Here is a 20,645-nt window from a genome sequence, read left to right as displayed (position 1 = left end):
ATTTTTATTATTATCAGTCAATAAATATTTAATTTCTTTGTAATATAGTGTATTTTATTTTTTATTATCTTTTAGCCCTATGAATTTATTAAAAAATAATAATGAACTGAATTATACATATTATACATATTAGGGATAGAAACGGGAGTTAGGAGGGGTAAAGGTAGACCTAGATTAGATTACTGTTCGTAAATAGTTAAGGATGAGGGTTGTTTTAGTTTTAGAGAAATGCGATAATTAGCTCAGGATAAGAAAGAGTGGAGGCGCATGTCCAACCACTCTTAGGACTGGATGACCTTACGACGATGAAGACACAAACGACCCTTAAAAAATATTTTGCTGCTCTCCTAGTACGGCATAATCTTCGAAACGACTGAACTAGTTTTGATGAGACGTCATAGTCTTCAAGAGATAGTTATTAGGAGTAACCTAGGCTACTATTTGTCTTTTACCAGTCAATGAATCAGTGATGTCTATACTAGACCGCAATTGCTTCTCGCACTACTCGAAATAATTGATATAACGACCTTCTCCTCTGGGAGGGAGGGTTTGAACACCCAAGCCCTTGCCCCTTGATTAAGCAATTGTTAACATCAAACACATTTCTTAGTGACGTCTTACGACTAGTTTAGTAGCCTTTTCATGTGAATAATGTGAATATGTCTGTTGGAAGAACCTCACTCGTTCAGTAATTTCATGTATTATAAAACAAGATAGCATTAAACCGATACTGACATCTTTTATTCGTACACTCGTATTGAAAGAGAAGGGAAGTCTAGCATAAAGTTACAACCGACTCTCTACTCCAAGAAAGCACCTTCTCACGTGAATGTAATTAAAGTTGCTTTAGCGCTTCTAATGTCAAAGGTTTTGAAATTCAGCCACTAAGATCTCTTCTCGCATTACTTATTCTCCCAAAGGGAGCTTGTTATCAACAATATGGATTTTCATTTCAGTTGGTGTAAATAGGGAACCGAATTTGAGTGAATAAACAACTGTAAAAAACTTTACGTGTCTATGTAAAATACTAAGTAATGCTGATTAAATATAACTAGATGTTAATTACTGGTTTTGGTTTTTGAAGAAGACAGGACGCTGTAGATTAGGCACTAATGGATTAATGTTAATTATTCTTATTGTTTAAGAAGTTAGAATTAATAAATTAACACCGATTTTTTGCATGTAGTTATACTTCGTTTAGTTTATCTAGCGATGTGACTTTTAATTTGACCGGCGCAAAGTAGAAAATAACAGCACTAGGTCAGAAAAGGAAGGAGACAACTCTCTATCAAACTCTTAACCGGTGAGGAGCGTATAATCCGTACAGTACTGCACGGAAAAATTGACCATTTTATCCACTAAAATTGCATTGCTCAAATATGCTGTTATTAGTACCAATTACTACTGAAAATATAAGTAGAAGCTAATTACTGGTTTTGTTTTTTGAAGAAGACAAGTCGCTGTAGATTAGGCACTTATGGGTTAATGTTAATTATTCTTATTGTTTAAGAAGTTAGAATTAATAAATTAACACCGATTTTTTGCATGTAGTTATACTTCGTTTAGTTTATCTAGCGATGTGACTTTTAATTTGACCGGCGCAAAGTAGAAAATAACAGCACTAGGTCAGAAAAGGAAGGAGACAACTCTCTATCAAACTCTCAACCGATGAGGGGCGTATAACCCGTACAGTAACTACACGGAAAAATTGACCATTTTATCCACTAAAATTGCATTGCTCAAATATGCTGTTATTGGTACCATTTACTACTGAAAATATCAACCAGTTGTTTATTTATATTTGAAGACATATTAAAGGCTTTAACGCTTGTTTTCGACTCGCACTACTATCATGATTGAACAAAACTTTTGGCAGGTACTGTATGAAAAACTATGTTTAATGAACAAGAGTCGAGAGTATAATGAGCTTTTTTATCCGTACCTACGATTTTGCCAACGCGCATCCAAGACATTGGAAGGGGAACATCGCTAGAGAAAGTAAACGAAGTATAGGAGCGACTGATTCTACAGATTGGCTACGAGTCTATGTAGTAGCCTACGATATATCGACCATATTTCCTGTAATAAAAACCTTCTAAATTAATTTCTAGCTTAAAACCTACTTTATTAAAAATCATATGCTGCAAAAAACACTGTTTAGTAATGAGCAAAGCAAGACTAAGACCAAGACTGTCCTAGACTTAGTATTGATCTTGGTTTTGTTCAAATGCTTCTAGTCTTAGTCTTGTTATAGCTGTTATAGCATCGATCTTGAACTTCGTCATGCTGGTATCGTCTCGATGTTGGTCTTGGTCTTTGTCTTGCGTGTTACGTCTTGGTCTTGCGTATTAAACCATGGTCTTGCTCATTTAATTTGATACAAATTTTTTCTATTTACCGACACAATCATTATTTTAAAAGCCGAAATTTTCTGTCATACATGCGAGCTTGTCATGAATTTTAAGGAAAATAGTGTCGATAGTAGTGAGAGTTACGGAAACCTCAAAAGGAGTAAACAATATCGAAAACGAATTAGTTTGTCCTTATATTTCGATCATGTGTTGACCAGACATAGGAACAAAGAACACTTAATCCGAGGACATTCTTGTAGATATTTTTTTTTCAAACAGTGGTAAAGTTTATATAAGTAATAGGTCAATTGAAAAGTCCCCGGCCTAAAATAGTAAAACACATTTTTTTTGCAAAATTCGTTTTTTTTATTCAACATAATTCCCTTCAAGGGTGATACACTGATTATAGCGATCCTCCAACTTTTCGATACCATTTTTGTAGTACGATTTGTCCTTTGCTTCAAAATAGGCCTCAGTTTCGGCGATCACCTCTTCATTCGACGAAAATTTTTTCCCAACGAGAGCATTCTTTTGAGATCTGAGAACAGGAAGTAGTCGCTGGGGGCCGGATCTGGAGAATACGGTGGATGCGGAAGCAATTCGAAGCCCAATTCATGAATTTTTGCCATCGTTTTCACTGACTTGTGAGACGGTGCATTGTATTGGTGAAGCAGGACTTTCTTTTTCTGCAAATGTGGTCATTTCTCGGCGATTTCGTCCTTCAAACGGTCCAATAATCCAATATGTAATAGTCGCTGTTGATGGTTCTTCCTTTTTCAAGGTAGTCAATGAAAATTATTCCACGCGCATCCCAAAATACAGACGCCATAACCTTGCCAGCCGACTGTTGCGTTTTTGCACGCTTTGGAGCGGGTTCATCGTGTGCAGTCCACTCCGATGACTGTCGATTGGACTTCGGAGTGAAATGATGGAGCCATGTTTCATCCATTGTCACATATCGACGCAAAAAGTCGGGTTTATTACGCGTGATCATCTTCAAACACTGCTCTGAATCATCAACTCGTCGTTGTTTTTGGTCAAAAGTGAGCTCGCGCGGCACCTACTTTGCACAGAGCTTTCTCATACCCAAATATTCGTGAATGATGTGATGTATACGTTCCGTTGATATCTGTAGAGTGTCTGCTATTTCATTCAATTTCAATTTACGGTCATTCAAAATCATTTTGTGGATTTTTTTAATGTTTTCGTCCGTAACAGCCTCTTTTGGGCGTCCACTGCGTTCACCGTCTTCGGTGCTCATTTCACCACGTTTAAACTTAGCATATCAATCCTTGATGGTTGATTTTCCTGGGGGCAGTGTCCGGAAATTCGTTATCAAGCCAAGTTTTTGCTTCAACTGTATTTTTTCCCTTCAAAAAGCAATATTTTATCAACACGCGAAATTCCTTTTTATCCATTTTTTTCACAATAACAAAAGTTGCTTCACTAAAAATGCTATAATTCACAAACTAATGATCCGACAGCCGTCAAATTTATAGACGCGTCTTTTGAAGGTTAGGACTAACTGAAAATCATATGGATTTAGTTCTGGTGCCGCCATCTATGTGTCAGGCCGGGGACTTTTCAATTGACCCTAGTATAAAGAAGTCCAAATAGTTTATCTTATGAAAGAATGAAGTAATAATTTTTCGTTTAGTCTTGAATTTTGGTCTTGACCGAATCTGCAAGCGGTCTTGGTTTTGTTCAATCGGTCTTGGTTTTAGACTTGGTCTTGCTATATAGTGTGAAGACAGTCTTGGTCTCGGTATTGGTCTTGCATTTTCGCAAGACCAAGACTTCCAGACCAAGACCAACTTTGCTCATAACTAACACTGTTATTACAATTGAAATTTACCATCTGTTTAATTTTCCAGTTAATTAGTGCACACACGCACCTCAAAAACCTCTTTACTCTAAGAGCACTTTATTTTAATAAGAGAAACGTATCCGTAAGAAAAAGCGACGTGAGCAAATATAGTTCTTCAGATAAGGTGCATTTCATTCCTTATAAAGGATCATAGAGCAAGCAGCGCTGGGTTGGATGGGGGTAAGTGCTCGCGATATTCAACGCTTTTCCGCCCTAAATGGAAACTGTTCTGAGGAATGACATAGAGTTGCAACGCGCGCTCTCGCACATCGCACGCTGTGCACCATGCAAGGTGTAATCTAAAACGAGGTCATATTTCTATAGAAAATATTTCACGGAAGCATGAACACCAAGGGGTTTACAAAGCCATACAGTTTTGCCGCAGTTAAAATGGATTCGTTGGTTTGCTTTAATCCTTATCGTCAATGCCAAAAGAATGGAAAAATCGTATGTGGTCGCGTGAAACACTTCACATGAAATGCATGAATGTTATTTGGTATCTATACATACATGTGTATCTTAAAAAATGTTATCTTATAACAATTATTGTGTTACAGGTATTTTAAAATGTCGTGGGCCGTGGAATGCGTCAGGGATCGACCTTATAAAATTGAATTTGTACATTTCAAAAACATTTGACTAGACGGCAGCTGCAGATAAGCTGTAAGACGATGATGGTCAGACGTCCAATGTTTTTACTGAGATACAGAAATCAATGAAAGATCAAGAGTTTGTCACTTCTCAACCCTCAAGGTAATAGCCCACGACATTTTTTTAAACTACCTCTCTATCTAACATTTCTAGTTTAAATTGAAGTTCATTGGACAATGCTATACGTATTTTTGAACTAAACCTCTATCATCAAAAGAACTTCCCATTTACATTAATTGAAGATTCTAGCTCCCAGTAAAATCTAAAGGTCAATTCGGGTGCTAAACGTGGACAATGAGTGCGGCGGAAAAAAAGGTTAGAAACGATCGACATGTAACGGTACAGGCGAATAATGAGCATACCGTGGATACAGAAGGTTAGAAATGAGGATGTATTAGAAAAAGTAGGACAACAGAGGGCGCTATGGAAGTTAATAAGAAATAGGCGAAATTAGTTGATAAGACACCTTCTCAGTCATGTAGAACTAGTTAGAGACATATCAGAAACAGAAACAAGAGTAGAACAAGCGGATCAAGACAAAAGAGGGTGATAAAGTCTATTGTTTACAGAACCGACACCAACGTTTCGCCTGTTGTTGGGAGGTTTTATCACGGTAGGTTCTTTTAGTTAGTTATAAAATGTTTATAAATAATCAGTGTCTACATATTAATGTGAAATGTTAAAATCCAACAACACAATGTATTAAAATAATAAATAGAGAAGTAATTAAAAACTACAGCAGATGACAGTACAATGTACATATAAAATAATAAATTATTTAAGCAATTAAAAACCACGTGGCAACGTTAAGGACAGTGTTACAGTAGAATCCAGGATTGCCTTGATTCTTTTGTTCACATTAGACCTAGGGGAAATAGCGAATTAATTAAGAGGAGTAGAGTTAAACCTAGATTACAATACTGTTCACATATAATTAAGAATGTGGAATATTCCAACTAGGTCAAGATTAGAAACAGTGGATGATGAGAATTTTTCATGTTCTTTGGAAATTCTAAGATAATTAAATTAAAAATAGTATTGTATCCATGTTACGTTAGATTAATAATCAATAAATGCTTATTATTGTGCCCTCTAGCAGAAGATGTATGTAAATCGATACAAACCTAAACAGGCACCGTGATAACATTCTCAATGAATGCAGGGTATTCATCTTTAAGTTCAATCGAAATGTTATTCAATTTGAATCAACTGATTCCAATTTTTTTTTTAGAGAGGATAAATCCTCAATACCTTTGAAATTCTCTTAAAATTGATGGTTTGACCTGATTTGCGAATGAATTCTGTATAAATACAGTGGCTGCCTTGTCACTCCTCTAGAATTTTTTTTAATTGGTAACCTTTGCGTTCAACAGATTCAATTCAGAAGTCAAATTTGTTTTCTATCGTTATTGAGTAAATATTTTGTCTCTCATTGTAAACGTAGCTGTAGTTCTTCACTAGGACCTGCTGAATACATGGAATTTATCGAATATATTAGTCGATTTCATTATCAATTTTTCGTCATGCGATACTTTGAAATGACTACCGGTTGCAGTCGAAGGCCATCTCACATCCGTGTGCAGAAAGAGCGATTGATGCTGATGTCCCACATCTTCACATACTTATTTTTATTAGGGCAAACAACGGAACCCCTGTGACCCTCTCACAGAACAATAGAGTCACGCTAAACACTATTTGCGAACTGTTGATTATTAAATTAAATACAGTAAAAATTTGGTTTAATATTTACTTCTTGATTGTTTACAAGTTAATGTTGTCGTTATAAACATTATATAACATTAACGTTTTTGTTACTTCTCAATACAATATTATAGCATATACTTAAACTTAAACTATCTTCACTGCCCTCTATCGGTAAATTTTAACATTTAACTTTCTTATATTTTTATTTGCAACATTATATTTACCGAAATCATATATTTTCAACACTGATTTATAGAACATGTAGCTTGGCTATACAATATTCATATTGCAAGACTGGTCGGACACGCACTTCCACACTTTCCTATCCTGAGCAAATCTTCACATTTCTCTAAAATTAGAACATGCTACATCCTTAACTATTTGCGAATAGTAATCTAAACTAGGTCTATCTCTACTCCTCTTAATTCCTATTTCTGCCTCTAATGTCTCTGACTAGACCTTCATGCCTGAGAAGGTGCCTACCAACCTATCTCGCCAATTTTTGCTTCCAAAGAGTTTTCTGTTATTCTAACCTTGTCTATCCACGGTATCCTCATCATTCGCCGGTAACACCACATTTCAAACGCTTCTAACTTTTTCTTTACCGTCGCGCCTACTGTCCATGCTTTGCACCCGTAAAGCGCCGCGTTCCAACAACCTTTAACAATCTTTTTCGAATTTATAAATTAATCGTTCACGCGCATATAAGTGACTTCTCTTTATCAAAGGCGACTCGACCCTGCGCTATCCTCTGCTTTATATCCTTCTACTACTCATTCCGTTCTGACTTATCTGACTTCCTAGAAACCTAAAATCAGCCACTCTTTCTAATCTTTCGTGTCCTATCCTTTATATTCCCTCTTTCCCTAGTTTTTCTTCCCTTGCATAGCAGTATTTTTGTTTTACTTTTATTTATTTTCATACAATACTGTTTTGTCAGTACCGCTTCAAACATTAATTATAGCTACCTCTATTTATATATGCTTTCAAAAGATCAAAGTAGTTTTCTTCTGTGTATAGTTGTTAATATTTTTATGATCGTTTCTGTGTTCCCTGAGTGTAATAAAAAGTAGACTTTTAGTTTGATCGATATAATTCATAACCCAATTGCCCGCTTCACAGAATCTTATATTTTGCATTCGATTTAAACTGCAAAACTATCCTCCCCTCTTTTAATCAATCACATACAATTCCTAAATTTGCCCAGCTTTACCTTTATTCTTACGTGTGGCAAGTTCAAAGCCGATTTGAGAATCTGTTATCACGTACGTACTTATTCCACGTACCTACTTCAGTAAATGCGTTTTGTCTGCTCTTTTGTAGGTAGTCTACAAGAAAGATAGTACGTAATTGACGTTAGCTTTCAGCGGGATGTCGAGATTTCTGCTTTCTGGCCGTCACCCAAAATTTCTGTCACGAGTAAACGCCACGATCGCCCACTCGCCCGCTCGCCCATCGCGCCGTAGCCTTCGTTCATCCATGCACGCCGTGTACTCTCAAAGATCCGACACGGCAAATCTTCGGAAGCTCTGACTTGATGCTTTGATAAAATGTCGGCGTTGCAAGTTAAATCGGACGCCTACAATTAATCACGTTCATTAAATCACTGTAAATTTAAGGGCAGTAACGACCATGGATTAGTTAAGAATAACGTACATTTTACTAATAACAATAATGTTTTTGTACATATTTTTAAATTTAGGCAGGTAGTAGTATAGTTTTATAAGTATTTGTGTATAGTATCGTAGAGTTACAGTTATTGTATTGTATTATTTCAGGTCGTTAGTCTTACGCAGGTATGTAGGAAAACCAGATTTAGAGAAACAAGCGTAAATACCTAAGTTTATGCCTTCGACCATTGTACCCTTTAGGTAATTGTTATTACGCGGAAGCCTCTGATATCTGGTTTGTTTCAATCAGTGTGTAAACAGTCTATATACATCAATACATAATTTGTTAATGTAGGTAGCTAACGCATAATAACTAACGCATACCTAAATTTAAGTAAATAAGGCTTGAGCAACCCTAACCCTGCTTTCTTCCATTTTGGAAGATAACATACGAACTTATTTTTATACAGAAGGAGAGTTCATTTTTGACCAGCTGAGACATTAGTTCTCTAAAACAATTAAGATTCAAATAAGTCTGTTCTTCGACTAGCTGAGACAATTCCTCCTAAACATTAATTTAATTATATTAATTTCTAAGTTTGCATAAATAAATAGTTTCTTATGATCGTGTTTGTTTACTATAAATTTGGTAGTCCATCACACTAATTTATTGAAAAACACTTACAACAAAACACGGTTGAACCGATAGGTCCTAAAACGGCCTGAGGTAGAGGAGTTTTAGTTTGTAGGTACTCCCTGGAGTGAATCCAAAACTACCCAGTTGTATACTTCATTTACTTTCTTTAGCGATGTGCCCCTTCCAATGTCTTGGATGCGCGCTGGCAAAATCGTAGGTAAGGAGAAAAAAGCTCATTATACTCTCGACTCTGGTTCATTAAACATACTTTTTCATACAGTACCTTCCAAAAGTTTTGTTCAATCATGAATAGTAGTGCGAGTCGAAAACAAGCGTTAAAGCCTTTAATATGTCTTCAAATATAAACGAACATCTCGTTGATATTTTCAGTAGTAAATGATACCAATAACAGCACATTTGAGTAATGCAATTGTAGTGGATAACATGGTCAATTTTTCCGTGCAATACTGTACCTACGGATTATACGCTCCTCACCGGTTAACAGTTTGGCAGAGAGTTGTCTCCTTCCTTTTCTGGCCTAGTGCTGTTCTTTTCTTCTTTGCGCTGGTCAAACTGAAGGTCACATCGCTACAGAAACTAAACGAAGTATACGAACAGCCTTATTGAACGCAGACTAAAGCCTCTTTCACACAGTGCGACAACGACACGATTTACTGTACGTGATTTGTCGTATCGTATCGGAACGCCGCTTTCACATTATGCGACTAAATATTGTTTCTACAACGTTCCAATTTGAAATGCGAGCCTACCTATCCTTGCAGTGTTGTCTGGTTTAGTTGTATGTATCTAACGGAACGAAAAACAGTAATTCTATTAAATCGGCTATTTCATAATTGAATATTGTTTTCTTGGAGAAAGACATGTTAATGGCTGCAAGTTGTGGTTAGAACTACTAGCATATCATAGACGTGCGGCGGAAATGAATATCGGCAACCATGGACAAAGATAAGTTGGCGCGACACATGACATGTGCGAAAGCGTACATTTGGTTACATTGAATATAAGTGTCGTGCAGTATTTTTATAGCACGCTTTGTTAATACAAACATTTTTTACTGCAACGATTTTAATATCGGATCGAATCAGTGTGAAAGCGTTCGCTTTAAATACATTTACTTTCGACATGCAAGCAGTCGTTAACGCACTGTGAGGGAGTGGCCTTACTCAACCTGCTACCTTTAGACAACGTATTATAAATTTACTGCAAACAAGGTGGTAAACGTCAACTTTACGGCGTACTGATGAGGCCCAAGAAGGTTGAGATCGTCATCCAAGTCTGATAGTTCCGACGGAATATTGTATGTATTTTTTTTCTGTATTTTTTTAAATTACAAAAGTCCATTCAAGTAAAGAGAAAAATTAAGTAAAAAAAAAAATAAAAAGAAAACAAAAAGCTTCTTATCCTGTTTGGCTACGTACCAATCACGTAGAGTTAGTTTTCTTGTGAATTTCGTAGTACATTATAGTTTTCGTATTGAGGTTCTACAAAAAATGTTTGGAAAACCTTTTTGAAAAGAATGTTGAAAAGCGCATCAGATGGAACGGTTTATGCTGCAAAATGGAATCGCTCATAAAATGAAACTCCATTTCTCTTACAGTACAACACATTTGTTCTTTACATTTGAAATGTTTTATATGATATAGTGCCTTTTCGCTTAATTGCAGCACTTATTCAAGGTTTTATGGAAATAATTGCACTGCGTTCCCACTTAAACTTGAATGTAATCCATTGTTTCCTAACGAAAGTAGGCTAAATGAGACACTTATTGACGATGCCATTTTAACACTGACAGTGGTGACTCGTGACAAAATAGCGCATATATATAATTTATGGTAGGTATTCAATTCAAAGACAGGACAGTTTTAGGGATAAAGATACAGGGACAAAAACTAGCATTGCAAAAATTTGCGGATGATAAGGTAATATTAGCAATATAGCAAATAGGAGTTACAGTGAACTTTTAATAAAATGGAAGCGATTTTTCACAGAAGAGTAGCGATAAGCAAGACTGGTTTGGTCTTGCCGTCTTCGTTTTGCTCTTACGAAACTACAAGAGCAAGACTGTCCTTATGCTAGGAAGACCAAGTCCAAGCCCGAACGAAGACTAAGACTAAAACCAAGACCAAATATGCATGACCAAAACTAAATATGCAAGTCTAAACGAAAAATTATTCCTTGCGGTGGATTTATGAGTTAAAGTATTTGAAGCAACTTTAATATATCCTTTTCTTGGCGCAAAATATCTTTTGCATTTAAAATTTTCAATTGTACCTCGCAAGGCTAGACTGACTAGTTTAGTATTGACAAATATAATCAATCAATTAGAATCACTTGAAGAAACTCTTAATAGTGGTTAATATATAATTATCATCATAAGGTCGTCAGTCCTAAGACTGGTTGGACACGCACCTCCACTCTTTCCTATCATGCGCTAATCTTCGCATTTCCCTAAAGCTAGAGCAATCCATATCCTTGACTATTTGTGAACAATAATCTAATCTAATATTAATGTGAAAATTCATTTCATTTTTATCCACTACAAATTACGTCTTTTCTTAATAATTTGAGGTAAAATGAATTTTTACAATAATATCAATTAGAATAATTCCCGAAAGTATCATCAATTGGCTAATAAAGGAAACTGCGTAAGTTGATAATCAATTCTAGATGACAAACTTCAGGCAATGAAAATTCCCGGAGCTGAAATACTGCAGCATGAGGACAACACATTATTTACCTAATTCAATTAATTTTTAAATTGTCATCATCTCTATCATTAATTAATATAAGGGCTAGTTTCATTTCATGAAGGTCGCACAAGAATCTCACACATTCCGCATGCGGCTATGAGGCCGCACATCCCTTACTACTGGTCTGAATCGATCGTCCAGACGTTTGACTTTGCCATTGATCATCACATTGAGTATTTTACTGATTGTGATGTATAGAATCAGTCTTTTGTTTATTTTTAACAAGTTCTTCCCCCTTATCAGTCACTGTGACCTCGAAACTGTTAGCACCATTGCTTCAAGTGGTCGAAATTCACTTTTGTGAACAATACTATGACGTAGTGTCGGCTATCATTTTTTTCTAATTGTTGCCGTTGTCGGCCATCATTCTTTTTCAAATGTTGTCGCATTGTTACTAATGTCGGCCATTACGTTTTTTTTAATAGATGTATAGTAATCAATAATTAAAATTTAAAGGAATTGTTTGTAAATATGTATGCAACACATCGTACGCTTCAGCATAAGAAATTGCTGATACCAACTTTCGTTTAGGTAATATTACTTTGCCCTGTGCTGGCAGCACTCATAATTTTTTTTATATATAATATTTTAAAATAATGTTACCTTTTTAAATGTTGTTTTTCTTTTTAAACCCCTGAATTGAAATCCTACATACGCCCATGATTGAGACTTTTTACCATTGCTTTTTTTAATTATTAATTGGGACAAATGGAGTCGAACCTATACCATAACCGTACCTATACAAACCCAAAAAAGGAATAAAATTAATTTTATTTTCAACGTTTTCCGTTTTGTCACTCCAAATCTTTTGAGCGAAATAGAATTTTCCTTTAAAATTTCAAACAAATGCAGAATAACTCACTCTATTTTGTGTTAAATATGGAAACAGTATTTTAGAAAATTTTACAAACTAAATTTATCGACAGTGTCTTTCACGGAACTGAGAATGGGCTGCCACTGATGCTAATACAGTTTCCGTTGATTCCGTTCTTTTTTCCAATTATTGAAACAAGTCGGATTCAGTAAAGTCCCTTAGTTAAAGTCATTAGTTATTCGTTTAATTAAATTTCAAAGGTTCGACTAGAACTTGGTACTATAAACAACGTAATTTTTTTCAGACAATGAGCGTGCTTTGTTTGCTTGAAGCCTCGGTCATCGATTTTATTGAAATCCGCTTGTGACGTTTTATTTGCTTTGCTTTTACATCTACGAGGTACACAACGATACAGAACCGAATTTATGACTTCAATAGCCAATTATCGAAATATTTCGGAGGAACTAATTAACAATACAAAGTGTTCTTAAAATTTAATAATAAATCCTCTAACAATGTCCTGGGATGAGTATTCTAAAATATTCTGATACATGATGCTGACCTACATTTTCCATATTTGTTAAATGTGGAAACATCATTTTTGAAGTGAATTCAATTGTTGATATTGGGCCTGTGTAGGGTCTATCACAAATATTTTCTCTAAATCAAGTTTGAATGTATTTTTTTATGCAAATCTGAAACAAAAATTGGTATGAATGAAGGATCAGACTTTATCAGGGTGAAAACATTTTTTATTAGGTACTCTAAAACCAACAAACCGATGTTTTGTCTTTAAGTGTGGACTTTTAGGTTACAAAATTCAGTAGGTACTCTTAATGTTCTGTAAATTAGAGACCATAATAAAGCCCACAAATTAGGGCGAAACGTGGGTTTGTTGGATTTGAATTTTTAGTTTTCATCCTGATCTACTCTGATTCATCATTCATTGTTGAACAAGGGGAAGATACTTTAGTGTCTGTTGGTGTTAATAATAATCAAAAACCAAGAAAACACTAACAATAACAAATAACAATTTATATCCAACAATAACAAACGAAAACACAAGTAACAAAACTGCACAAGGAAAATAAAACATACATACAAGAACAAAGTGACAAAAGGAACAAGATAATACAACAATAACAATAACAAAGACAACGACAATAAAACAGAGTAGATAAAAGCAGAAACACTTACAAATGGTAGTAGAGGCGGTAGACAAGAGACTGTATCAGGATATGAAAAAAAAAAAAATTTTTGGGTGTTTCATTCCCACCAGCCAGTAATGCTGGTGGGCGGGCAGTCCCTCCGGACTATGCCGAAAGGTAGGGCGGAAGGCCCTCTTCAACCTGCTTTCAGGAATCGTGGGAATGGGTGGGTGGTGGTTCGGGTGAGAAAGATGAGACGGACGAAATGAAGACAGAAGAGAATGAAAGATTATCTGTGGAATATTACTGCCTCAGCATTTGCCTAAGTGATCCAAGGAAACCACAGAAAAACTTGGACCAAGGCAGACGGACCCGGAATCGAACCGGCGTCCTCCCGAATGCTAAGCAATGGTCTAAACCTCTAGGCCATGCCGCTCGGTCTCCAGTCCAAAAAAAAAAAAAAAACTTTTGGGTGTTTCATTCCCACCAGCCAGTAATGCTGGTGGGCGGGCAGTCCCTCCGGACTATGCCGAAAGGTAGGGCGGAAGGCCCTCTTCAACCTGCTTTCAGGAATCGTGGGAATGGGTGGGTGGTGGTTCGGGTGAGAAAGATGAGACGGACGAAATAAAGATAGAAGAGAATGAAAGGTTATCTGTGGAATATTACTGCCCCAGCATTTACCTAAGTGATCCAAGGAAACCACAGAAAAACTTGGACCAAGGCGAATGGATCCTGAATCGAACCGGCGTCCTCCCGAATGCTAAGTAATGATCTAAACATGTAGGCAATGCCGCTTGGTAGCTGACTTGAAAAAAAAACTTTTGGGTGCTTCATTCCCACCAGCCACTAATGGTGCTGGGCGGCCAGTCCTTCCGGACTATGCCGAAAGGTAGGGCGGCCCTCTTCAGACTGCTTTCACGAATCATGGGAATGGGTGGGTGGTGGTACGGGTAAGAAAGATGAGACAGACGAAATAAAGATAGAAGAGAATGAAAGGTTATCTGTGGAATATTACTGCCCTAGCGTTTGCCTAAGTGATCCAAGGAAACCGCAGAAAAACTTGGACCAAGGCAGGCGGACCCTGAATCGAACCGGCGTCCTCCCGAATGCTAAGCAATGGTCTAAACCTCTAGGCCAAGCCCCTCGGTATCAAGATATGAAATTTTTGTAGTATTTATAGGATAGAGTTGTAAGTAGATTTGATAGAATGTTCAAGATGGAAAAGTAGTGAGAGAGAGGCTGAAGACACTGGTTTATAGAAATAAGTAGAATTAAACAGTACAGAATTCAAGAGAAAGCAATTAAGGGTAAGACCAGATATTAGTATGGGAGTTCATGCAGATATGGTTGAAGTTGGAATTCTAGGTAAAAGTGATTGAAAGAACAATAGCGTTTAGATTGATAGGAAACTAAGTTATGTAAAAGATAAGAAATTGAAATGAATTGAAATAAAATTTGACATGAAATAAATTTGAATGAAGTAAGAATGCTTTGAAAGTAATTTTCCCACCACAATACATATACTGCAAAATTGGTATTTCCATAAAAAAAACTTGAGTTCCTTGACCTTCCTGGATCACGTTAACAGCCCGAACTAGGCTAAACAATACCATTACATCGAATCATACAACTTTTGCTAAAGCTCAATTGGTGGCTTACTAGGATTCTTCTTTTACATTCTCCGACATATTACCGACTTGTTTAAATAATCTATTTTATCCAAGATCATCGATGACCACATAAAACCAATTTTCTATTCCTCGCGAACGTTATACTTTTTTTTTGGATACAAAATATCCTCTGTCCTTTTCAGTATCCCTGACCATGTGTGTACAAAATTTCATGATAGGTATCACCAAAGGCTTTGCTCGTGGTGATGTCCTAAGTACGTGTCAAAATAATCGAAGATACAATAATTTAATAAATGGTCCTGACCAGGATTCCCTGCGTCCTATTCTGTGTCCCTGACAATGTGTGTAGAAAATTTCAGGATGATTAGTAATTAAGGCCTGAAATGTTACCAAACAAACAGACAAAAAAACTCACCATCTAATATACCGCTACGACATCTGTGAGTAACTATAGTGCCAAAAGTGCAACAGCTCGGATACTGCCAAAATGGTTGCTGTGGCTTGTGGCTTCTACTGTTATTATATGTATGGTACATTGGTAGATGGCAACATATTAACGAAATTCAATATTAAGTATATCTAGAAATTTAATAAAAAATGGGCGAGCCTGTATTAGTGAAACTTATTTATATTGTATATTATAGTAGTATTTAAAAAAAAATTGGCTTAAACTATTGCATTAACTAATTACTAAACACCAGAAAAATACAACTTTAATTCGAGCGGATGAATGCTGAATATTGGTTTAGTGTTGTTAAAAATTTTTACGCTTGCACCATACAAAACTGCGGAGAGGAATTACAAATCAAAACAAACAAACACTAACGCATATGCAATATGTAGGGGGAGAAGTGGCATGAAAGAGCCAGTTTACTAAACGGAGCCAAAAAATATAGTTTTTATAAAAAAAATCAGGATTTTTTTTTCTCAAATTATTGTTTATTTATTAAAGTAGGTAATTTCATACAAACAAATTTAAATATAATAATAGGATTAATGAAATATTCATTTAAAAAAAATGTGTCTTTTAGCTCATTCATAACATTTTGGTATTGAAAGAGCCACCGAAAGTTTTAAAAGAGCCGCTCTGCATTAAAAAGTATAATTGTGACAATTATTCAAAATAGTAATCATTGCAGTATTAGGAAAAAGCAAAAGGATATTTCTAACAAATTCTTTTTAAATACAAAATAACATTTTTATAATTTTTTTTATTCTATCGGTCGTTTTAGGTAATTCTAACACACATCTTTATCTTAACATTATTCAGTCATACCTATTTATTAGAGGCGGATTATTTTTCATAAATAACAGTCTCGAAAAATAAACAAAATAATAAATATCTTTTATAAATGAAAACATCATTAAATATTTAAGAACTTCAATAAAAAAATATTGCTCATTTTAAGCTTAAAATCTTAACTATCTATTTGCTTAAGTTTAAGATAACTAATCAGACTTTTTAGGAACAGAATATTGTTATTTACTTAAAATTAGAAGCACTTATTGCAAAAGAAATTAAATTGCCCCTTAATACCACAGGATTCGTGAGCCCAACCAGAACAAATTTTGCACTGAAACCAATCTTGATCACTGTTTTTATATGGTTTGCTGCATATAACGCAATCTTCACTAATTTTATTTGTTTTGCAGTTTGCTTTGTTTTGAATAACTTTTTTTTTTACTTCAGCCAATACGATAGAGTCAGACGAATCGGAATCATATTGCAGTACCAAATTTTCTTGATTTATTTTTGATTTTCTGTTAAGAGTTTTTATTGACTGTTTTGTAGTCATTTTCTTAATATTAAGTTTTGTTTTTTTTGCATTACTCTCTTTCCCTTCTAATTTTTCCTTTTCGGGTGTGTCAGTTACAATGGCTGATGACATTTTTCTATTATTGCGTGTCGTGTTTTGTCTTGGCCCTGCTTTAGAAAATGGTCTTACCATTTCGGGCGATATAATTTGTTGCCTAGAAGTACTTGGAATCGCAACCATAGGGGCAGAGATTAAATCGGAAGATGATCTGATATTCTGGCCTGCTACAACCTCATTTTCTTCGCATGCTTCAAATATTTTTGTAGAAGGAGGAGGTGTAGATCTTAAGTTAGTTTCAATATTTTCCTTGTCCGATTTTAGCTCACCGCCATCTTTTGACTGTGACGGATCAGGTCTATCAGTCACATATGAAGTTAAAAATTCTTCCTCATTAAATATATTAGAATTTAGAGGATAAATTCCTGTTTTCAAAAATCCTTGAGTTATATTTTGAGGACTAAATGCTGACAGATATGCCTCTTTTACAAATTGTCCAACTTGATAAATGGTCACCGTTTTACCAGGGTTTGACAACATCCATTCATTCATGGCAATGCGGTATCTAGTTTTAAAAGGGCCATATACAGTGACATCGAGTGGTTGCAGTTTGTGACTGCAGTGCGGCGGGAATGTAACTATAACGATTGAGTTTTGTCTGGCAAATTCAACCACTCTGAGATTCACATGAGAGCTGTGATTATCCATTAAAATCAATGCTGGATTTTCCTTTGATGGTCTAATATAAGTCACAAAGTGTTCAAGCGCTTTAACGAAACAGTCTTCAGTCATCCATCCAGAAGGTTGAGCCAACCCTAGAGCTCCAGGTGGACCATTATTTAACATAATATCTTTGTAGTTCACCCTAGGAAACACAAAAATAGGCGGTAAGAAACCACCAGCAGCATTAATAAAGAACAGAGTTGTCACCAATGTTCCTCGTTCACCTGAGGTAACTTGCCCAATTTGTTTTGAACCTCTTTCGGCTATCACTTTAGGTGGATTGGTGACGGTGCTGCAGCCTGTTTCGTCGGCGTTAAAAATCATATGGGGAAGAAAATTGTGTTTGCGTAAAACAGTGGTCAGTTTCTCAAAAAAGTTGTTTACATTTGTTTTATTAAAACTTGTTGCACGGGATAGAGAAGTGCTTTCAGGTTTTCGCACAGCTAAGTCTTTGTGTCTGCTCATAAACCCTTTGAGCCAATCGTCACTAGCAGTTTCAATTTCCTTCCATTTATCTGGGCAAATATCATCAGCCATGGCATAATCAAATGCTAGCTTCTTAGTTTGCTGCCTAGTTAGGCCATAGCACATTTTAGAAGCCGTCTTTAAATAATCTGCGAGCATATTCTCCTGGTCTCTTGTAAAAATACGCTTATTCCCTATATTAGGACAGTGTTTATAAGATAATTCACCAGAAGCTTTTACTTTTTTAACTATTTTAGCTAAATAAGCCCTCGATATATTTAAGGCAAGTGCAGTTTTGTTTATGGACTGACCTTTCTGCAAAACTTCACTGACTGCTTCTTCGATTGCCTCTTTTTCGGGTCTTTTTCGTTTTTCTGAACCAGGTTTCTCCATAATGTAATTTCTGAAGCAAATAGTTAAATAATATACGAAATAAATTGCATATTCAAACGGGTTATAAAAGAGCCGGCTATGAAAGAGCCAGCTCTTTTGAGGCCCATTAACCCGGCTCTTTCATAACTTATTTTAAAAAAAACTATAAACTTCGAAATAACAACAATATCAAAACTTTTGCGGCTTAGTTTTTACGCAGTTACAAGGCCAAATATATGCAAAACCCCAGTCAACAATCTATGTATCTATATTTGTTTACAGTAAAATACAAAAACACAACTCAAATGGAGCAAAATACTTACTTTTTAGTGTCAAAAACTTTAACTTGATGTACAGGTGTCCGTTGGTTTCGGCGAACTATCAAACGTTTATGGGTGATGGGAAATCAGTGTTGCCACTTAAAAATAATATTACCAACCAAATTCGTTCTTAAGCTACCGAAATAATGCAGGTGGCTCTTTCAAAGCTTGGCTCCTTCATGCCACTTCTCCCCTACATATGAAGAAAGTACAGCGTAGGCGCGATCTGCTGACAATTTGTCTAAATGACAATTTTCGGATTATCGATTACTACTAACAGGTTAACATCTGAAGCCTGTTACAATCACTCCTTTTAGACATATCCACCAGGGGTGACACGTGGCACGTGACGTGACTCGTAATGTTACACTTTTCGGTTTTATACCTTAATAAATTTCCTTCTTACCGTTGATAAAGAAGTTTCACTTCAATAACTTACTTAATAATAAACTATTATAGCTGAAAATATGTTTCAGACAATAAGAAATGTACTACCTATATGTATAATGATACCAAAATATGAAGCTACAACTATGTGGTATTTGTCAATAAGGTATAAGTACATTCTAACTTATTAAATACCGAGCGGCATAGCCTAGAGGATTAGACCATTGCTTAGCATTCGGGAGGACGCCGGTTCGATTCAGGGTCCATCTGCCTTGGTCCAAGGTTTTCTGTGATTTCCTTGGATCACTTAGGCAAATGCTGAGGCAGTAATAATCCAGAGATAATCTTTCATTCTCTTCTGTCTTCATTTCGCCCGTCTCAACTTTCTCACCCGAACCACCACCCACCCATTCCCACGATTCCTGAAAGCAGGCTGAAGAGGGCCTTCTGCTCTACCTTCCGGCATAGTTCGGTAGGGACTGCCCGCCCACCAGCATTACTGGCTGGTGGGAATGAAACACCCAAAAGTTTTTTTTTCTAACTTATTGCTATAACATACAAACATAATGATCCACTTGTATGTATACTATACCTTTATAAAATAGTTGCATAAGTGACTGACAGATAAAGCACAGCCTAAACCACTCAAGACAGAATCATGAAATTTGAATTTGGGTGTGAATGTCCATTAAGAAAGCTTTTTTAAAAATCTACCCCTGCAGAGGGGTGAAGGGAGGCTACTGTATGTATGCAAAACCGTTTTCCATGCGTGTATAAACTTTAAACTTGACACAAAAGACCTTTAAAGCAAATACATCATAAAATTTTAAGATTTACTAAAACGGAGTAAGTACCTATTGTCTGGGACAATCTGATTTCCTATGCTTGTCCATTTAAAACTTATTGTTAGTATAATACTTTTCAAATCAAATGATAGTTCCACAGAGAAAAAGTTTTGCTGTTTTCACCTGAAAGTTGTTCATTTAACAAAATTAGGTTAAAAAGAATGTCGTACACTGAACCAAAAAAGTACGTAAATGCAACAAAAAGTAGATTGCATCAACAAAATGTACTTTAATATTGGTCCAATAAAGAAGTTCGTCATTAACACAATGAATAGAAGTTTGTTATTCAATAAAGGCGTTTATTAACCAACGTATAGTACATTGCTGCAAAGAAAAATAGTTCGTTGGGGCAAAATTTTGATACATTGAGGCAACGAACTGTTAATTATTCAAAAAATTGTTCGTTTTGGCAATACAAAATATTCATTGTTTAACAATATCGGTTCATAAGTTAATAAAATAGTGTTATATTATCCCAATATACCAATTTTTGATTGATTATTTAATTAATCTTCATTGATTTAATGATGATCTG

The 20,645-nt window shown here is 35.6% G+C and overlaps 2 protein-coding genes across 3 annotated transcripts in view; both read right to left on the bottom strand.

Annotated features, from left to right (window-relative positions):
• The window catches only part of LOC108734906, a 418,148-nt gene that overhangs the window by 96,725 nt on the left and 300,778 nt on the right, over positions 1-20,645 (bottom strand). The gene's annotated exons all lie outside the window — the stretch shown is intronic.
• LOC112904986 lies at positions 16,309-19,058 on the bottom strand. Of its 2 annotated transcripts, none has more exons than XM_025976406.1 (3): positions 18,882-19,058; positions 17,491-18,589; positions 16,309-17,451 (listed from the first exon to the last, which is right to left on the bottom strand). In XM_025976406.1, exons 2-3 carry the CDS (start codon positions 18,577-18,579, stop codon positions 16,678-16,680), a joined length of 1,863 nt encoding a protein of 620 aa, XP_025832191.1. In that variant the 5' UTR covers positions 18,580-18,589; positions 18,882-19,058; the 3' UTR covers positions 16,309-16,677. The 2 variants fall into 2 exon arrangements, with proteins under 2 accessions (XP_025832191.1, XP_025832190.1); XM_025976405.1 differs by having other exon boundaries at positions 16,310-17,454; positions 17,494-18,589.

The sequence above is a fragment of the Agrilus planipennis genome, unplaced genomic scaffold (genome assembly GCF_000699045.2).
Source record: "Agrilus planipennis isolate EAB-ADULT unplaced genomic scaffold, Apla_2.0 scaffold84, whole genome shotgun sequence".
Taxonomy (NCBI): domain Eukaryota; kingdom Metazoa; phylum Arthropoda; class Insecta; order Coleoptera; family Buprestidae; genus Agrilus; species Agrilus planipennis.
Note: the sequence above shows the minus strand (reverse complement) of the source record. Positions and strands in the feature narration are given on the sequence as shown.